We start from the raw sequence: 15657 nt of genomic DNA, 5'->3' as shown, positions 1-15657 counted from the left end.
GGGCAGGGGCATCTGCCCTGGTGTGCCATGACGGATGCCCGAGGATGGCGGAGAGCATGTGGGAGCTGCAGTTGGGAGTGCGACATAGCAGATGGAGTATGAGGAAGGGCACGTGGGGCATGGCGGTGACAGCGTCTTCTGAGCCTCCGGTGTACTAGCTGTGTGACCTGACTTGGCCCGTTTCCCCATCTAGACCCCTGGCCCCAAGAAAGCACTGAGGCTGCACTTGTGATCACGCTTAGCAGGGCTGTCGCCCTGAACCCCAGCACTCCGTGTGCCACTCGCCCAATCGTTCCCCCCCCCCACGGGGCCATCGGCAGGTTCTGAAGAGCTAAAGCATGGCAGGCACCTGGAAGAGCCTCCATGGCCACTGGCTGTTTGGGCAGGAGAAAGCTCCTGGGTGGGGGGAGGGGCTGCCCAGTTGGATTCCGATTCGGCCTCAGGTTGGCCTCTGCAGATACTCAGATGAGTGAACTGAGAGGCAAACAGGTGTCCCCCTTTTTTGTCCTTCATTTTTAAAATGACGTGTTAGGAATCCAGTTGCACCATGGGGGAGTGGGTCAGCCACAAACAGTCCCCCTGGACATTTAGGGGGATCCTCTGACCTGGGGCTGCTGGAGTTCTTTCTGAGCTAACTGTCCTGCTTTGAGCACAGCACTTCTCTGACAAAGGCCCACCTATTTTACAGATTAGGAAGCGTCCAGAGCCGTGCAATGACCTGCCTAACCACATTCGTTGGTCTGGAGGGGGAGTTGGGGGACAAAAGACTGTCAGGTCACTGTCAGGCTGACTTGGCCTTGGGAGGCCCAGAGGTGGTGCTCCCACTCCAGGCGCCCTTGGCAGTGCCCTCCCTCTGCTACTTGTTGCCAGCTTTTTCTGTCCCATGAGATAACACGCGTTTATCTGTGAGAAACAATGTATTTCAAGGCCTGCAGATGCTTCCCAGCAGCCCCAGGGTAGGCCTGTGAGCCCCGGACGAAGTTCAAGCTCCGAGAGGGAGCTGTGTAGCGTGCGACACCGGAGCCTGCCCTTGTGGCCGAGCCTCGGGATTCTGGGGTGAAGGAGCCATGAGAGTCATTAAAAGGAGATGCAATGGGGCAGCTCAATGGCAACTGGCCCTGAAGTTTTAATGCAGCTTCAGACACTACCTGTGTCCCTACCTGTGTGACCCTGGGCAAGTCACAACCCCAATTACCTCAGCAAAAAAAAAACCAGCTTCTCCAAAGCATCTGGTCCCTGCTCGGGCTGATCCTGGCTCTGGCAGTGCCTGACATACGTTGATATCCATCCCACCCTCGGGCCACAGTCTGGGGACAATGAGCCTTCCTCATCCATGATTTTCCCCATCTGGATGGTTGGGCCAAAGGCTTGTGTCCCTCTCTATGTGGGCCGTGAATGTCACCAGCAGCGGGGGGTGGGGGGTGGGTTCTGCATCTGTGAACATCCTCTCTGGGCTGAGGAACAAAGGGGCTTCCGGGGGCGGGATTTCCCAGGTGCCAGGTCGGGGTGCCCGCCGCTGTGCTGAATGGACTCCAAGCGCGTGTCCCCAAGGATCCCCCTCGGCTGCTGGTTCTGGGTGTTTTGGGCCAGACCCTGCTGGCTGAGGAAGTCCCGGCATGTGGCCTCGAGCTGCCGGGGCCTTGGGGATGGGTTTGGTCTGGGCTCTACCCATCCAGACCCAGAGCCGGGCGGCAGATGAGGGCACCCCAGCAGACCATACCCTGCAGATTGGGGGGAGGAGGGGCCTGGCTTGCCGGGAGTCGAAGGGTGTTCAGGGGGCTACTCTGGGGCAGGAGGAGGGTCACTGAAGCTATCGGAGAGGGAGAGGGAGGGGAGCAGGCTGGGGGGCCCCAGGAAGTGGGGGTACAGGCGGTCTTCCGGAGAGCCCGAGTCCGATACCTGTGGGAGAGCAGGCAGGCTTAGGGTCCGGCCCTTGGAACCTCGGGCCCAGTCTCGGCCCCACAGTCCCGTGTGTCAGGCAGCGGGATCACTGCAAGCGCCGTTCCTGGCCCCGCCCGCACCCCGGGCCGGGCCTCAGACCCCGGGCCCGGCCTCAGACCCCGGCCCCGGGAAGCTTGGGCCGTGTCTGGCGCCAGCGCCGCCGGCTCACCGCGGGCAGGTAGCGGTACTCCCGGCTTTGCGTCGGGTCCACTGTGGCCAGTGCCTGGATCTCGGCGTCCCTCGCGTTCGCGATTCTCAGGTACAGCTCGGCCTGGCCGGCCTGGGCCCGGGGGGAGGGACAAGCTGAGCTGGGAGCGGGGGGAGGGGTCCCGCCCCCCCCTCCCCCCGCCCAGGGCCCGCCACAGACCTGAGGGATGGCATTGAGCTGCCGGGGGCCGAGGCCCGGGGCCCGGGGCAGCGCCCGCAGAGGCAGCCTCCAGCGGCCGCTGAGCACCCTCCGCTCCCGGTCAAACAGCGGCAGGCTGGCCCAGGCCTGCGGCCTCGGCTCCCGGCCTCCGTCCCAGAGGCCCCAGGCCTGAAGCTCTGCGACCAGCGTCACCGCCGCGGAGGGGGGCAGCCTGTGGGGGCGGGGCAGCGGGCGTGGCGGGGGGAAGCCCGGGGCCGCGGCCGGGGGGCTGGAGGGCAGCGGCCTCGGACGGGCCCGGGCTGGGGGCGGCTGTCACTGACCTGGGGACGGGCTGCCGGGCGGCCAGCACCGCGCAGCGGCCCAGCGGCGCCCCCGGGTCGGGGGGCAGCGGCAGGCAGGGCCGCGGGGGCAGCGCGGTGCCGCCGCTCTCCCGCCCGGCCCGCGCCAAGGCCGTCACCAGCCGCACCTGCGACCACGCGGGCTCCAGCCCCAGGAGGAAGTCATAGAAGACGGCGAAGCCGGCCCTGCGGGAGGAGGGGACGCGGGCTGTGGCGGCGGCGGCCCCGCCTCCCCCCCTCTCCCCCCGTCCCCGCGGTCCGGGGGCTCACCCTGGGTCGTAGGGAGCCGGGCCCAGCACCTCGGGCGGGGGGAGGAGCTGGCGGCTCTGCGGCCTCTCCTGGGGCAGAGAGACAAGCCCGCGGTCTCCAGGAAGCCCTCCGGGCTGCGCCCAGCCCCGCTCCAACGTCAGGGGGGGGGGGGGGGGGGAGTAATGTGTGTTTCAATTAATCCATATTTTCTGCCTTGTGAGAAAGTATTCTTGAAAGAGGTCTTAAGGAAAGTTAAATACTGAACTCTGAATATCTGCCTGAAAACATTGTACCAAAGAATTAAAAGGTCCTAAAAATGTACCTAGGACCTTTATGTTAAGAGAGAAGCTTCAATAGAAGGCATTGAATTGAGGCATGTAGTTGAGATTGAGGTGTAATAGAGAGAATGCAGGACTTGGAGTCAGGAAAATCTAAATTCAAATTGCATCCCAGACAGTTATTAGCTGTACAAATCACTTACCCACTATGAGTCTCAGTTCCCTGCCTGGGCCTTGGCGTCCTCACCCTCAGGCCTGGCATAGGAGGGTCTCCGGGGAATCCCGGGGCAGGCGGCGGCAGCGGAGGAGCCACAGGGGGTGGCAGGCGGGCAGAGCCTCCTCTTCCTCTCGGGAGCAGCCCGGGCCCCTCCTCCGCCTGAGGCTCCCGCGGGCCTGAGGGCAGAAACGCGGGGTCCCGGGGGCCCGGATCAGCTCCCGGCATCCTCCGCGCTGCGGCCGGCGGGCGCGAATGGGCCGGCGGGGTCTCCGCGGGGACGAGGACGGGGAGGCCCGGGTGTGTCCGGGCCGGGGCCCCGGGGCGCGCGGGAGGGTCCCCCGGCCTAGCCCTGCTCCGGTTTACAGAGGGAAGGGAGGGTCTGGGGCTGGGCTTGGGGATAAGATGGGGGGAGGGGCGTGCGCAGAAGGGACCCCACGGGAGCCGCCGGCTGGAGGCAGAGCCAGCTGCCCCCCCCCGGAATCCCGCCCGCCCCCTCCGGGGGGCTGCACGCCCCCGTGTTCTCCCTAGGCTCTTCCCCTGCAGCCAGAGGCCGCGGGCCTCCCCGTGTCCCCCCCCCCCCCCAGGCAGAAACGGTGGGCTCCCGGGGCCTCCCCTAACGGGCAGAGGTGACAGGTGTCACCGGAGGCCCCGAGGTCAGAGAACATCGGGCCCAGCTCCCGCCCGTCTCCCCGGCCTCGGCCTGCGGGAGCCCCCTTTGTGGGGACGCAAGGGCGGGAGAGGGACCGAGCCGCCCCCTCCCGGGAGCGGGCCAGAAGCTTCTAGAGCGGCTTCCTAAAGTGTCCCCCTTGGCGGGGGAGGCCGGCCCGGGTTTGTGAAACAGACACAATCAAACACTGACCGGGAAGAAATGATGTTTCCCAGTCCCTACAGTTACAGGCTCCGTCCGTACAGGGCCGAGAACGTGAGGGCATCGGGAGGAGGGAAGGGATGAGGGAGAGGGAGGAGGGAAGGGATGAGGGAGGGAGGACGGGAAAAGAAGGAAGGATGAAGGGAGGAAGCGCACGTTAGGTATCTACTCTGCACCCAGCCCTGGAGACGTTTATGAACATCTCATTTGATGGTCAAAGGGAGGGAACAGAATTTTCAGATGAAGAAATTAGTTATTTCTGGTCATATAAAAAATGCTCTAAATGACTCGATGGGAGAAATGTGAATTGAGACGGCTCCGAGATAGGGCGCACCCCTCTCAGACCCGCTGAACTGACAGGGAAAGTAATGGCACATGTTGGGGGGGGTGCGGCTGTGAAAGGATCCAGCCATTCTGGAGAACAATCTGGAACTGTGGCCACAGGGCTGCCAGACCGTGCCCACCCTGTAACCTGGTGTTTCTGCTGGGCCTGTATCCCAAAGAGCTCTTAAAGGGGAGGGAGGGGCCCACATGGGCAAGGATGTGCGTGGCCGCCCTGTTGGAGGGAGACACGTCTGGAGATTTGCCGGAAGTGGACAGTGACAGGAGGGGGACGTGAAAGGGGAGCTCACAGGGGGGCTATTGTCAGCAAGGACACAGCCCTCCATTACAGGAGACCTCAGGGGGGAGCTCTCTCCCGTCAGGGTAGGAAGGGCCCCTGACCTCCTTCCCCCCGTCCTGCCTGGCTGACCGACATCTGTGCCGAGTGCCTGACCGGCGGAGGGACCTCCAGGGTCTTCCCAGGGTTCAGAGGGGCGGGCACTCACGCTGCCGGGCTCTCCGGGGTCCCCTCTGGGTCTGCAGGGCCAGGATCTCAGTCTCCAAGTGCCTGTTGATGGCTTCCAGGGCCTGCAGCTGTGTGTCTGGTGCCCGCGGGCCGGCGGCCGCCTTCCCTTCTGTGGATCAGTGGCCTCTGACTCCCTCCGGCCCCGGCCTCCCTTTCCCTCCTCCCTCAGGATACCCCCGCGGTCACTCACGCTTGCGCCCGCCCCTCCCCTCCAGCAGGGCAGCTTCCAGGTGCAGCTCCCATATCTGGGCCAGGACCCCGGGGTCTCTGCCTCCGGCCTGGAGGTAGAACGTCTGCAGAGCCCTAGGCAGGAGGAAGAGGAGGCTGCTGAAGGCCGGCAGGGCTTGTCCACGGTGACATCGTGAGAGCCAAGGCTTGATTTGGGATGGACGGGCCTGTGTCCGGTCTGGGCTCTGCCATCTTGGACCAGGGAGAGTGGGTGAAAGGACACCTGCTGTGGAGGCAGCCGCCCCAGGCCCCGCCTGCTCCCCTGGGCCTCGGCCTGCTCCCCTGTCCGGCCGGGAGGGCTGGCTGCCCCTTGCCCCCCAGGAGGAGCCCCTCAGCGGCCCCCTGGCTCCGGGCCTGGCTGGGCAGGACCCCTGCAGTGCAGGGAAGCTTGCCCCTGCCTCCCTGCCGGCCCCCTGGGTTCCCCCGCCGGCTGTCCTTGGCCATGGCAGCCCCGGGACCCCAAGACAGGCCCGGCCGCGGCTCTCACCGAATCTCCGAAGCCAGGACTCCTTGGCTGGCAGGTAGGGCAAGGGGGCCCAGCAGGGGCCCATCCCCCTCCTTCCCTGCTGGGAGGTCCGGCTGAGTCCTGGGGAATAAGGAAGGTGGGGGTGGGCACAGGGCTCTCCTGGGCCCTGCCCCCCCCCCCCCAGCCATGAGGACCTTCTGGCTGCAGGTGTGGGCCCTGACCCTGAGCAGGGGCGAAGGGGCTCACCTTGCCTGCAGTTTGTCCACGCGCTCCCCAAGAGAGTCCAGAGCCTGCTGGGTCCTCGTCTCCTGGGCCTGGATCGCCAGCATCACCTGGCCCAGGACCCCTGGGCCGGCGTCACCCCCTGCCACCTCCCCCAGCTGCTGCCGGATCTCTGCAGGGGCAGGAGGGCTCGCCTGGCACCCAGCCCGTCACCAAAGAGGGGCTCTGCCCCTTCCCCCGTGCTCCGAGGACACAGAAGTCCTGCTGGGGAAGGGGGAGAGGGGGCCAAGCAGATCCCCTCAGCCCCAGCTCTGACCCCCAGCAGATCCTGGGCTCACTCCCGCCCCTCCAGGTTCTAGCCCTCGCCGTACCCTCCCGGCGCTTCTCCAGCCGCCTGGTCCGGGCTCCAATCTCTGCCAGCCGGCGAGCGTGAAGGGCCTCCAAGTGGGCGCGGGGGCCTACAGCACCCTGAGGAGAGGGGAGCTGCCCTTGCCGCCCCCCAGGACCCCCGCCCCCCAGCCTGAGGCCCAGCGGGCGGAGCCCGAGCCTGGAGGCAGGGCCCGGAGCCCCTCCGACAACAGCTGGGACCTGGGCCGCCGGTCCCCTCCCAGGCCTCCCCACCTTGAGCCGGCCCCAATGGCCCTTTCCTACAAAGCGGGGGCTCCCTGGGCCTCACCTTCTGCGGAGGGGCCGGGGCTTGCAGTGCGACTCGGAGCCTTTGCACCTGGGCCGGGGAGGAAGCGAGGCCTATGGGCTCTGTCTGAGGCTGGAGGTCACAGAGGCTTTCTCCCCAGCCCAGGAGCTCCAGAAGAGCCCAAGGTCTGGGCGAGGGGGAGGAGGGGAAGCCAGAGGCAGAAAGGGGCAGGAGAGCCGGGGCAGGGGAGGGAGGTGAAAGCCCAGGGGGCACAGGCCCACAAGGACCCTAGGAGCCTTTAGGAGCCCTCCTGGGGGGGGCTCGGGGAAGGGATCGTCCCCCAGGCACCTCATCTGCCAGCCTCTTCAGGGTGTCGCCACCGGCTTCCCCCTGCTCTAGGGCGCTTTTGTGGGTCTCCACGTGATCCTCGGGCTGGTGGGACTGAACCTGGCAACGAGATCCCGGCTGAGGCCCCGAAGCTCCCCCTGAACGTGGGGATTATGACCTGCAGCAGTCAGGGGGCCTGGGGAGGCGGCCGGGCTGCAGGGGCGGGAGGGCCCGGGGCTGGGCACCTGCCACTCACTGTTGGGCGGGGGGCCGGGCCCTCCCTGCGGCCCTGAGGGAGCCCCCCGGTGAGGTGGCCGATGCAGAAGCGGTGGGCGTGGCTGTCCCGCAGTGTCCTGGAAGGGAAAACCATGTCGCAGGCCGGGCAAGGGAAGGATCCCGGGGCCCCCGGCCCTGGCTCCTCTGGGCCAGATGCCATCGCTGCCCGGGACAGACGCGGCCGGAGACGCCCGGATGGAGAACTGGCCAGGAGGGAGGCAGAGACCCGGGGAGCCGCCGACCGAGTGGCCCGGGGAGGCGGCCAGGCCCAGGGCGGGTCCGTTACTGGGCAGGGCCCGGGCTTGGTAGCGCAGGCTGCGTCTCCAAGGCCTCCTGTTTGTGTTTGGGACCAAGAGTCCGGTGCCCAGCAACCCCGGGCGGGGGGAGGGCACAAACTGCCCCGGGGCTGTGGGCTGCCATCTTGTGGGAGAGGGCCTTCTCCGGCTCTGGGCTTTCCTCCCTTCTACTCCCCTGCTTCCCCCTCCCACGCTTTTCCCCCTGGAGGGGGGGTCTCATGGCCCTAGACCCTCAGTTCTGGCCTCAGTCCCACCCTGAGCTCTAGCCTCGGTGGCCCTTGGGTCCTGCTCCGGCTCCTCTGAAGCTTCGCATCCTGCCAACATTTCCCTTCCTCCCCAGGGCCTCCTGTCTCCCAAACCCGGGAACCTCCTTTTTTGTGAGAAACGAGGGCCTGAGAGCAGGGCTCTTCTTACCTCGCCCCCACCACACTGAGCCAGTGCCATCTGCTCGGAGCCCCCCACTCAGAGCTTGGATCTCCCCGGGGAGATCAGATTTCCGCCCTCACCCCTGGGGACCCCCTAACCCCCCCCCGGGATTCCGAATCCCCGTGGGCAAAGCCCAGACCCACTTGATGCCTTATTTCCTTGTCTTGTTCCCCCCAAATGCTCTTCCCTCCCCCTGCACCCTCTGGGACGCCCCTTCGTTTTTCAGCTTCCTCCTCCTCCCTGCCCGGCCTGTTAGTGGGCATGTGTTCCTTCCTGCCCGCGTTCACGGGCCAGGAGAGGGACTTCGGATGGCTTCTCTCCCCTTTGCCACTTCCAGGCTTTCACCTCCCTCCCTCAGTCACTCCTCCTCCAGATCAGAATCCTGGTGGTCAGTGGCTGCCCAGCCCCCCTGGTCACTGGGCTGCCTTCCTCCCTCGGGGAGGATTTGTTCAGTTTTTCCTCTCTTCCCCAGCTGGGGGCCATGGCTGTACAAAGCGCCTCTCCCTCAACCCCCCCAATCACCTCGGTCCCTTACTTAAGGTCCCTTCCACCCCCTCGGCCTTTGACAAACGCCCCAGATGCACCCGCCATCACCCAGAGGCAGCTTCTCACCCCTTCTTGCCCAGATGGGCACCAGAGCCTCCATCTCCGTCTCCCACAAAGGGGGAGCCCTATTCTTTACCAATGAAACCTGCAGCAGAGACCCCTTCCCTACCATCTCCTTCACCCGCCACCTTCTCAAAAGCACTTATTGGGATGTGCCAGGTTCTGTGCCAACTACTGAGGGGGCACAGGCAAAAAACATCCTTGCCAGGCTGAGCCAAGATGGGGGAGAAAAACCAACAAGTTGCTTGAAGTTTCCCTTGAAAACTACAGTAAATCAAGCCTCTAAGTGCATTCTAGGGCCACAGAACCCACAGAAAGATGGAGTGAAACCATTTTCCAGCTTATGATAACTTGGAGGGTCTCTAGGTAACCTAGATCAGACTACTGACTTGGGTGGGGGGAAGTGAGGGAAAGTGGGAAAACAAAGTTTTACAAAAAAGAATCTGGAAAACTCTCTTTACGCGTATTTGGAGAAGGAAAGTTGGGCTAAAAGGGAGTACGACACAGCACAGATAGGGTCTGAGCAAACCAACTTTTCCTCTCAGAACTAGATAAATCTAACGACAAAATAATGAAGTGAATAGAATTTTAGAAAAGTTACATATGATAGAACTGGAGAAAACTGAATGGGAATAGAAAGGAATAAACCCTTTTCTCAGTGATGATGGCACCTACACAAAGACTGACCATGTGTTAAGACATAAAAACTTAACAATCAAATGCAGAAAGGCAGAAATATTAAAAAAAAATCATGCTTTTCAGATCACAATGCAATAAAAAGTATGTGTAAAAAGGGACTCTGGAAAGAGGGACTAAAAAATTATTGGAAACTAAATACTCTGATCCTAAAGAATGACCAATATAAAAAAACAAAATAACCAATATAAAAAATGAAAAGGGTGAATTCCTTACCAATAAAAATTAAAGCAACAATTAGCTCTTTTGCCCAGTTGTATGCCAATAAATCTGAGAGTCTAATGAAATGGATGAATATTTACAAAAATATAAGTTGCCCAGAATAACAGAAGAGGAAATAAAATACTTTTTTTTTAAATGAGGAGAAAATTTATTTTTCAATTCCATACTTATTTTTGTGCAAAAACAATTTTTTGGAGTACAAATTCTCAAATTTTCTACAACGGATGTAAGAGAAACAAGAACTTTATTATATCCTCTTAATTGAAAATATATTTATTTTGCTATATCCTTTTTAAAAATTGTTTTATCGCCATATGATAGTTTGAAATAGATTCTGTTTCTGTTGTATTTAGTTTCTTTTAATAATAGCCTTTTATTTTTCCAAGTACATGCAAAGATAGTTTTCAACATTCACTTTTGCAAAACCTTGTGTTCCAAATTTTTCTCCCTCTCCTTTTCTCTCTTCCTTAGATAACTTAAAAAAAAATCCAATATAGCTTAAACATCTGCAATTCTTCTAAACATATTTCCATATTTGTCATGCTGTACAAGACAAATCAGATCAAAAGGGAAAAATAAAACAAAAGAGATGAAAATACTATGCCTCAATATATATTGTATCTACAGTTCTCTTTCTGTATACAGATTGGTTCTTTCTTTTGTTGAAAAGATCCAAGTCCATCACAATTGATCATCACATAATCTTGTTGCTGAGTACAGCGTTTTTTTGGTTTTACTCACTTCACTTAGCAACAATTCACGTCTTTCCAGGATTTTTGGAAATAAGTGTGCTTGTCAGTAAATACAATATTTAAATAATCTCATTTTAGAAAAAAAAAATGAGCAAACCATCAATGAAATCCCTAAGAAAAAAGTCTTCAGGACCAGAAGGTTTTGCACAAACAAAATCAATGCAACCAAGATTAAAAGGGAAGCAGGAAGCTAGAACATTTTTATAGTCAGTATTTCTGATAAAGGCCTAATTTATATAGAGAACAAAATCAGATTTATAAAATACAAGCCATTCCCCAATTGATAGTCAAAAGATATAAACAGGCCGTTTTCAGATGAAGAAACTAAAACTATAGTTAGAGGAAAAAAGGCTCTAAATCACTTGATTAGAGAAAAGCAAATTAAAACTCTAAGATAGCACCTCATATCTATCAAATTAGCTAACATGACAGGAAAGGAAAATGAAAAATGTGGAGAAGATATGGGAAAATTGGATCAATAATGCATTGCTGGAGTTGGGAATATATCCATCCATTCTGGAGAGCAATTTGGAACTATGCCCAAAGGGCTTTGATTCAGCAATGATATCACTGCTCTGTCTGGATTTTAGAGAATCCAAAAAAAGGGAAAAGGATCCACATGTACAAAAATATTTATAGCAGCTCCTCCTGTGGTGACAAGATTGAAAATTGAGGGGGTGCCCATCAATTGGGGAATGACTGAATAAATTGTAGCAAAACAGTATTGTGCTATAAGAAATGATGAGCAGATGAATTGCAAAAAAAAAAAAACCTGACAAGATTTACATGAATTTATGCTGAGTCAAGTGAGCAGTATCAAGGGAATATTATACACATATTTCCAGTTTCTTGCCACTACAATAAGGGCTGCCACAAATATTCTTGCATATGTGGGTCCCTTTTCCTCTCTGGATTAAAAGGTAGGCACAGTATGATAACTTTTTGAGCATAGTTCCAAATTGCTCTCCAGAATGGTTGGATCCATTCACAGTTCCACCAACAATGCATCAGTGTCCCAGTTTTCCCCCGTCCCCTTCAACATTCATCATTATCTTTCCCTGTCATTCTAGCCAATCTGAGAGGTGTGTAATGGTATCTCAGAGCTGTCTTAATTCGCATTTCTCTGATCAACAGTGATTTGTGCACAGCATCTTTTCAGAAGACTAGAAATGGTTTCAATTTCTTCATCTGAAAACTGGCTGTACATATCCCTTGACCATTTATCAATCGGAGAATGGCTTGAATTCTTGTAAATTTGAGTCAAATCTCCATATATTTTAGAAATGAGGCATTTATCAGAATCTTTGAATGTAAAAATGTTTTCTCAGTTTATTGAAGCATATTATTTTCGCTTCTTTTTCTTTTGTTCCGATTCTTTTACAATATGACTAATGTGGAAATAGGTTTAACATGATTGTTCATGTATTGTTATGGGCCAGAACTTGAAACAAGGTGCTAAGTCACTGGAATTGATAGAGACAATGCTTATGTACTTAATACTTATTAGAGTTCACACCTTTAAGAGAGTATATATAAGGAGGAGTTCCCACAAGGCCACAGAAGCCCAGAAGCCCACTGAGGCGGAGTCAGATTCATTCCAACTTCCACCTTTGTGCTGGCTGGGGACTTGAGGAGATTCAGGCAAGGAGATTCATGAGTCCAGGATATTCACAAGTCAGAGAGATACAAGCCCATTCTTGGAGGTGGAGGCAGATTCATTCCATCTTCTACCTTTGTGCTGGCTGGAGCCTGAAGCTGAAGAGGCAAAGGACTAGCGGCAGGAACCAAGGAGAGAGATAGGCCTCTAAGAAAGCTAACTGGGCCCAAGGAAGGAGACAAGACTTAAAAGGAAACAATAAAGGATTTGGACTTCTGGCCAACTCCTGGCTGCATTTGAGGTGATTATTGATCTGAACTGAAACAAAGGCTGCTTTCAGAAGCCCCCCTGAGAAACCTGCTCCCAGAGAACAATATATTTTAGAGAAGAACATTACAATGTATAACCTAAGCAATAACAAAAAAGACATTCTTATTTTCAAGGAATTCCCAATTTAATGGAGGAGACAAGGTGAACAACTACAGTCAGCTCTACCATACCATGACAAGTCATCACTAAACAGTACAATCTTGCAGTAAAAATAAGAGTTTATAGCAAAAATAGGTTTAGGGGCATAAAACACAACAATTTATTCCGTGATGTATAAACAAAAAGATAAGAACCTAATGAAAATGGAAATATAAGCAGAACCAGATCATTATATACCTCAACAACGATACCATATGAGGATGTATTCTGATGGAAGTGGATTTCTTTGACAAAGAGAAGACCTAACTCAGTTTCAATTGATTAAGGATGGACGGAAGCAGCTACACCCAAAGAAAGAACACCGGGAAATGAATGTAAACTGCTTGCATTTGGTTTTACCTTCTGAATCCAATTCTTCCTGTGCAACAAGAGAACTGTTTGGTTCTGCACACATATACTGTATCTAGGATATACTGTGACATATTTAACTTGTATAGGACTGCTTGCCATCTAGGGGAAGGAGGGAGGGAGGGTTAAAGTCGGAACAGAATTGAGTGCAAGGGACAATGTTGTAAAAAAATTACCCAGGCATGGATTCTGTCAATAAAAAGTTATAATTATTAAAAAAATGGAAATACAATTTTATATAAAGTGTTAGTTAAGAAGTACATAAATAATGCAATAACTTAATGGTGGAATCAGAAGCTGTGACCCAGGTTCCTGTGAGCCTGGTACAGGAAAGTTGTAATTGAGGATGAGAGGATTGACACTGGGGCTAGAGGCATTACACAGAATGGAATACTGTGGATGGGATTGGCTCTCCTCAGCCCATAGCTCCTATTGCATTAGGAAGATAAATCCTGAAGTCTGCTTGGGAAGCAGTGTTGAAAGGTCCAAAGTTGTTGTGAAATGATATTCTGTTTTCTCTGTTTCTTGCAGAGAAAAATTTGCATAAACAACACAAATTGTCCATAATATTTCAATTTTGTTGGAACAAATTCATATTTTCAAAAAAAAAAAAAAGCACAACAGAATCATGTACAAACAAGATATCCAGGATTAATGTATTTTTATATGTTAATATATGATACCATATATCATTTAAGAGAAATGAAGACAGAAGGAAGACACTAGCATTAAGGGGGCTCAGGAAAGTCTTCATGTAGCTGGTGGGACTTTAGGTGAGACTTGAAGTCTGGGAAGCCAGGAGGAGATAAGGAACTAGAGCATTCTGGGCTCGGAAGACAGCCATGGAAAATGCCCAGAGGCAGATGATGGTCTGTGAGAAGAACGGTAGGGGTGCCAGAGGATCACCTGAGTATATGAGAAGGGGGTATAATGAAAAGATAGGAAAAGCTCTTCCCAAAACTCCAACTCCTGTTACTGGGATCTTTGGGTTTACCAAACATTATGCTTTTTTGGGGGGGGGAGGGAAGGCACTCCAGTATCGGTTTTGTAGTTCACTTTGGGATCTCCATTTTTAAAATTTCCCATGAGATTCTTGACTTTTTCTCCTCCATACAAATTCTACTATCTTAACTATTTAAAATATTGCTCTGGTAGTTTGGTATAGCACTTTGCTAAGTAAATTAATCTAGGTAGCACTGTCACTTCTATATTGGCTACCAACAAGCAGTTAACATTTCGCCATTTAACTATATCTTTAGTGCTTTAAACTTTAGCGTTTTACAGTTGGAGTCACAGGGTCTCTGGTTGCATCTTGGTAGAAACACTCCAAAATATTTTATATCCTGCAATTTTGCTGAACTTTCAATTACATTTTAATTTCACTCTTTGGGGTTTGCTAAGTAAATCTGTATATCGTATATAAAGAAGAAATTTGTTTCCTCTTTGCCTAAGCTTATTCCCTCAATTTTTAAAAAATTTTTTTTAAGTTCTCAAGCTAGAGTTTCTAGCACTATGCCGTGATAACGGCACCTTTGCTTTATCCTTGATCTTACTGAAGAATAAAAAAAAGACTAACTTTCCTCCATTATATATTGTTTGCTTTTGATTTTAGCTAGTTATCATTTACTGTATTGAGGAACAAGAAAAAAAGAAGTAACCAAACGAATGCACAGTTGTAGAATAGCACAGCTGTGCTAAATGTTTTACAAGTATCGTATTTGATTTTCACAATTCTCATATTATTCCTATTTTGTAGTTGTAGAAACAAACAAGTTAAATGACTTGTACAGGGTCATCCAGCTAATAAGTGTCTGAAGTCAGATTTGAAGTCTTCCTTACTCCTGGCTCAGCACTCCATCCAATGTATCATCTAGTAGCCTCTAGAAAAGTCAATTTATTCCTGTAATTATAGTTTTTGATAAAGTAAATGTTGCATTTTGTTAAAAAGCCTTTTCTGCAGATTAATATTATTAATTTTATATTTATAGGATTCCTTTTGTTGAACCAGCCCTGCATTCCCAGCATAAACTCAATCTAGTCAAATGCCTGCTTGCCAGCATATAATTTTTTAAAAAATTGGTATTCATTTGGGAATTTCCTTCTATGTATTTCTTTCTCAGTCTCAAGACCATATTGGTATCATAGAGATTGGAAGGGTGCTTTCTTGTTGCAAACATTTTATAGAAAACTGGAATTATTCCCAGAATAAGTGATTAAATTAACTTGCAAATTGATCTAGTCCCAGAGTGATTTCTTTGGGAATCCATTTATAGCTTGTTCAACAACTTTGATATTGCATTATTTATCTATTTCTTTTATTTCATATTTTTTCCCCAATATCCATTTATTTCCTCTAGGTTACCAACTATAATTGGGCAAAATTGCTTCTGAAAATTTCCTTGATTTCAGTTGAGTTTTTTCATTTTTAATAGGGAACAATTTGGTTTTCCTTTTTCAGATAAATCCAAGTAGCGGTTTATTTTTTTCAACAACTTCATTAGCTGTGCCTCCTGTTTGATCCAGAAATAAGTAGCACAGCTGGATTTGTATTCCAGAGATCACAAGAGGGAAAAGGACCCACAGTGCAAAAATATTTATAGCAGCTCTTTTTGTGGGGGCAAAAATTTGGACAGTGGATTTCCATTAATTGGGGAATGGCTGAATATAAGTTATGACCTATGAAGGTAATGGAAAATTATTCTATAGGAAATGAACAGGCTGATTTTAGAAAAACCTGGCAGATTTACATGAAGTGGTACTGAGTGAAGTGAGCAGAGCCAGATCATACACAGTAACAGCAAAATTATATGATCAGTCATGACAGCTCTTTTCAGCAATTTGGTGATCCAAAGCAATTCCAATAAACTCTGGATGGAAAATGCCATCGGCATCCAGAGAAAGAATTATGGAGACTGAATGTGGTGCAAAGAATACTATTTTCACTACTTTTATTTTTTCATTGTGGTT

At 52.5% G+C, this 15657-nt stretch overlaps 1 protein-coding gene across 1 annotated transcript; it reads right to left on the bottom strand.

The window, feature by feature from the left end:
- Positions 1-1097: 1097 nt before the first annotated feature.
- CCDC17 (coiled-coil domain containing 17) lies at positions 1098-7418 on the bottom strand. The gene is made up of 14 exons (XM_031969212.1): positions 7235-7418; positions 7004-7134; positions 6698-6745; positions 6393-6489; positions 6046-6193; positions 5821-5919; positions 5296-5408; positions 5086-5214; positions 3421-3566; positions 2917-2984; positions 2629-2832; positions 2309-2519; positions 2111-2221; positions 1098-1899 (listed from the first exon to the last, which is right to left on the bottom strand). The coding sequence occupies exons 1-14, from the start codon at positions 7416-7418 to the stop codon at positions 1780-1782; spliced, it is 1809 nt and encodes a 602-aa protein (XP_031825072.1). The 3' UTR covers positions 1098-1779.
- Between the last annotated feature and the right edge of the window lie 8239 nt (positions 7419-15657).

The sequence above is a fragment of the Sarcophilus harrisii genome, chromosome 4 (assembly GCF_902635505.1).
Source record: "Sarcophilus harrisii chromosome 4, mSarHar1.11, whole genome shotgun sequence".
Taxonomy (NCBI): Eukaryota; Metazoa; Chordata; class Mammalia; order Dasyuromorphia; family Dasyuridae; genus Sarcophilus; species Sarcophilus harrisii.
Note: the sequence above shows the minus strand (reverse complement) of the source record. Positions and strands in the feature narration are given on the sequence as shown.

Coding starts and splice junctions, on each gene's coding strand:
- CCDC17 (XM_031969212.1), bottom strand. CDS start 7,418: ATGGCATCTGGCCCAGAGGAGCCAGGGCCGGGGGCCCCGGGATCCTTC. Junction 3,567..5,085: donor ACCCCGGAGAGCCCGGCAGC/GTGAGTGCCCGC, acceptor TTCTGCCCTCAG/GCCCGCGGGAGCCTCAGGCG. Junction 2,985..3,420: donor CTCCTATGCCAGGCCTGAGG/GTGAGGACGCCA, acceptor TCTCTGCCCCAG/GAGAGGCCGCAGAGCCGCCA.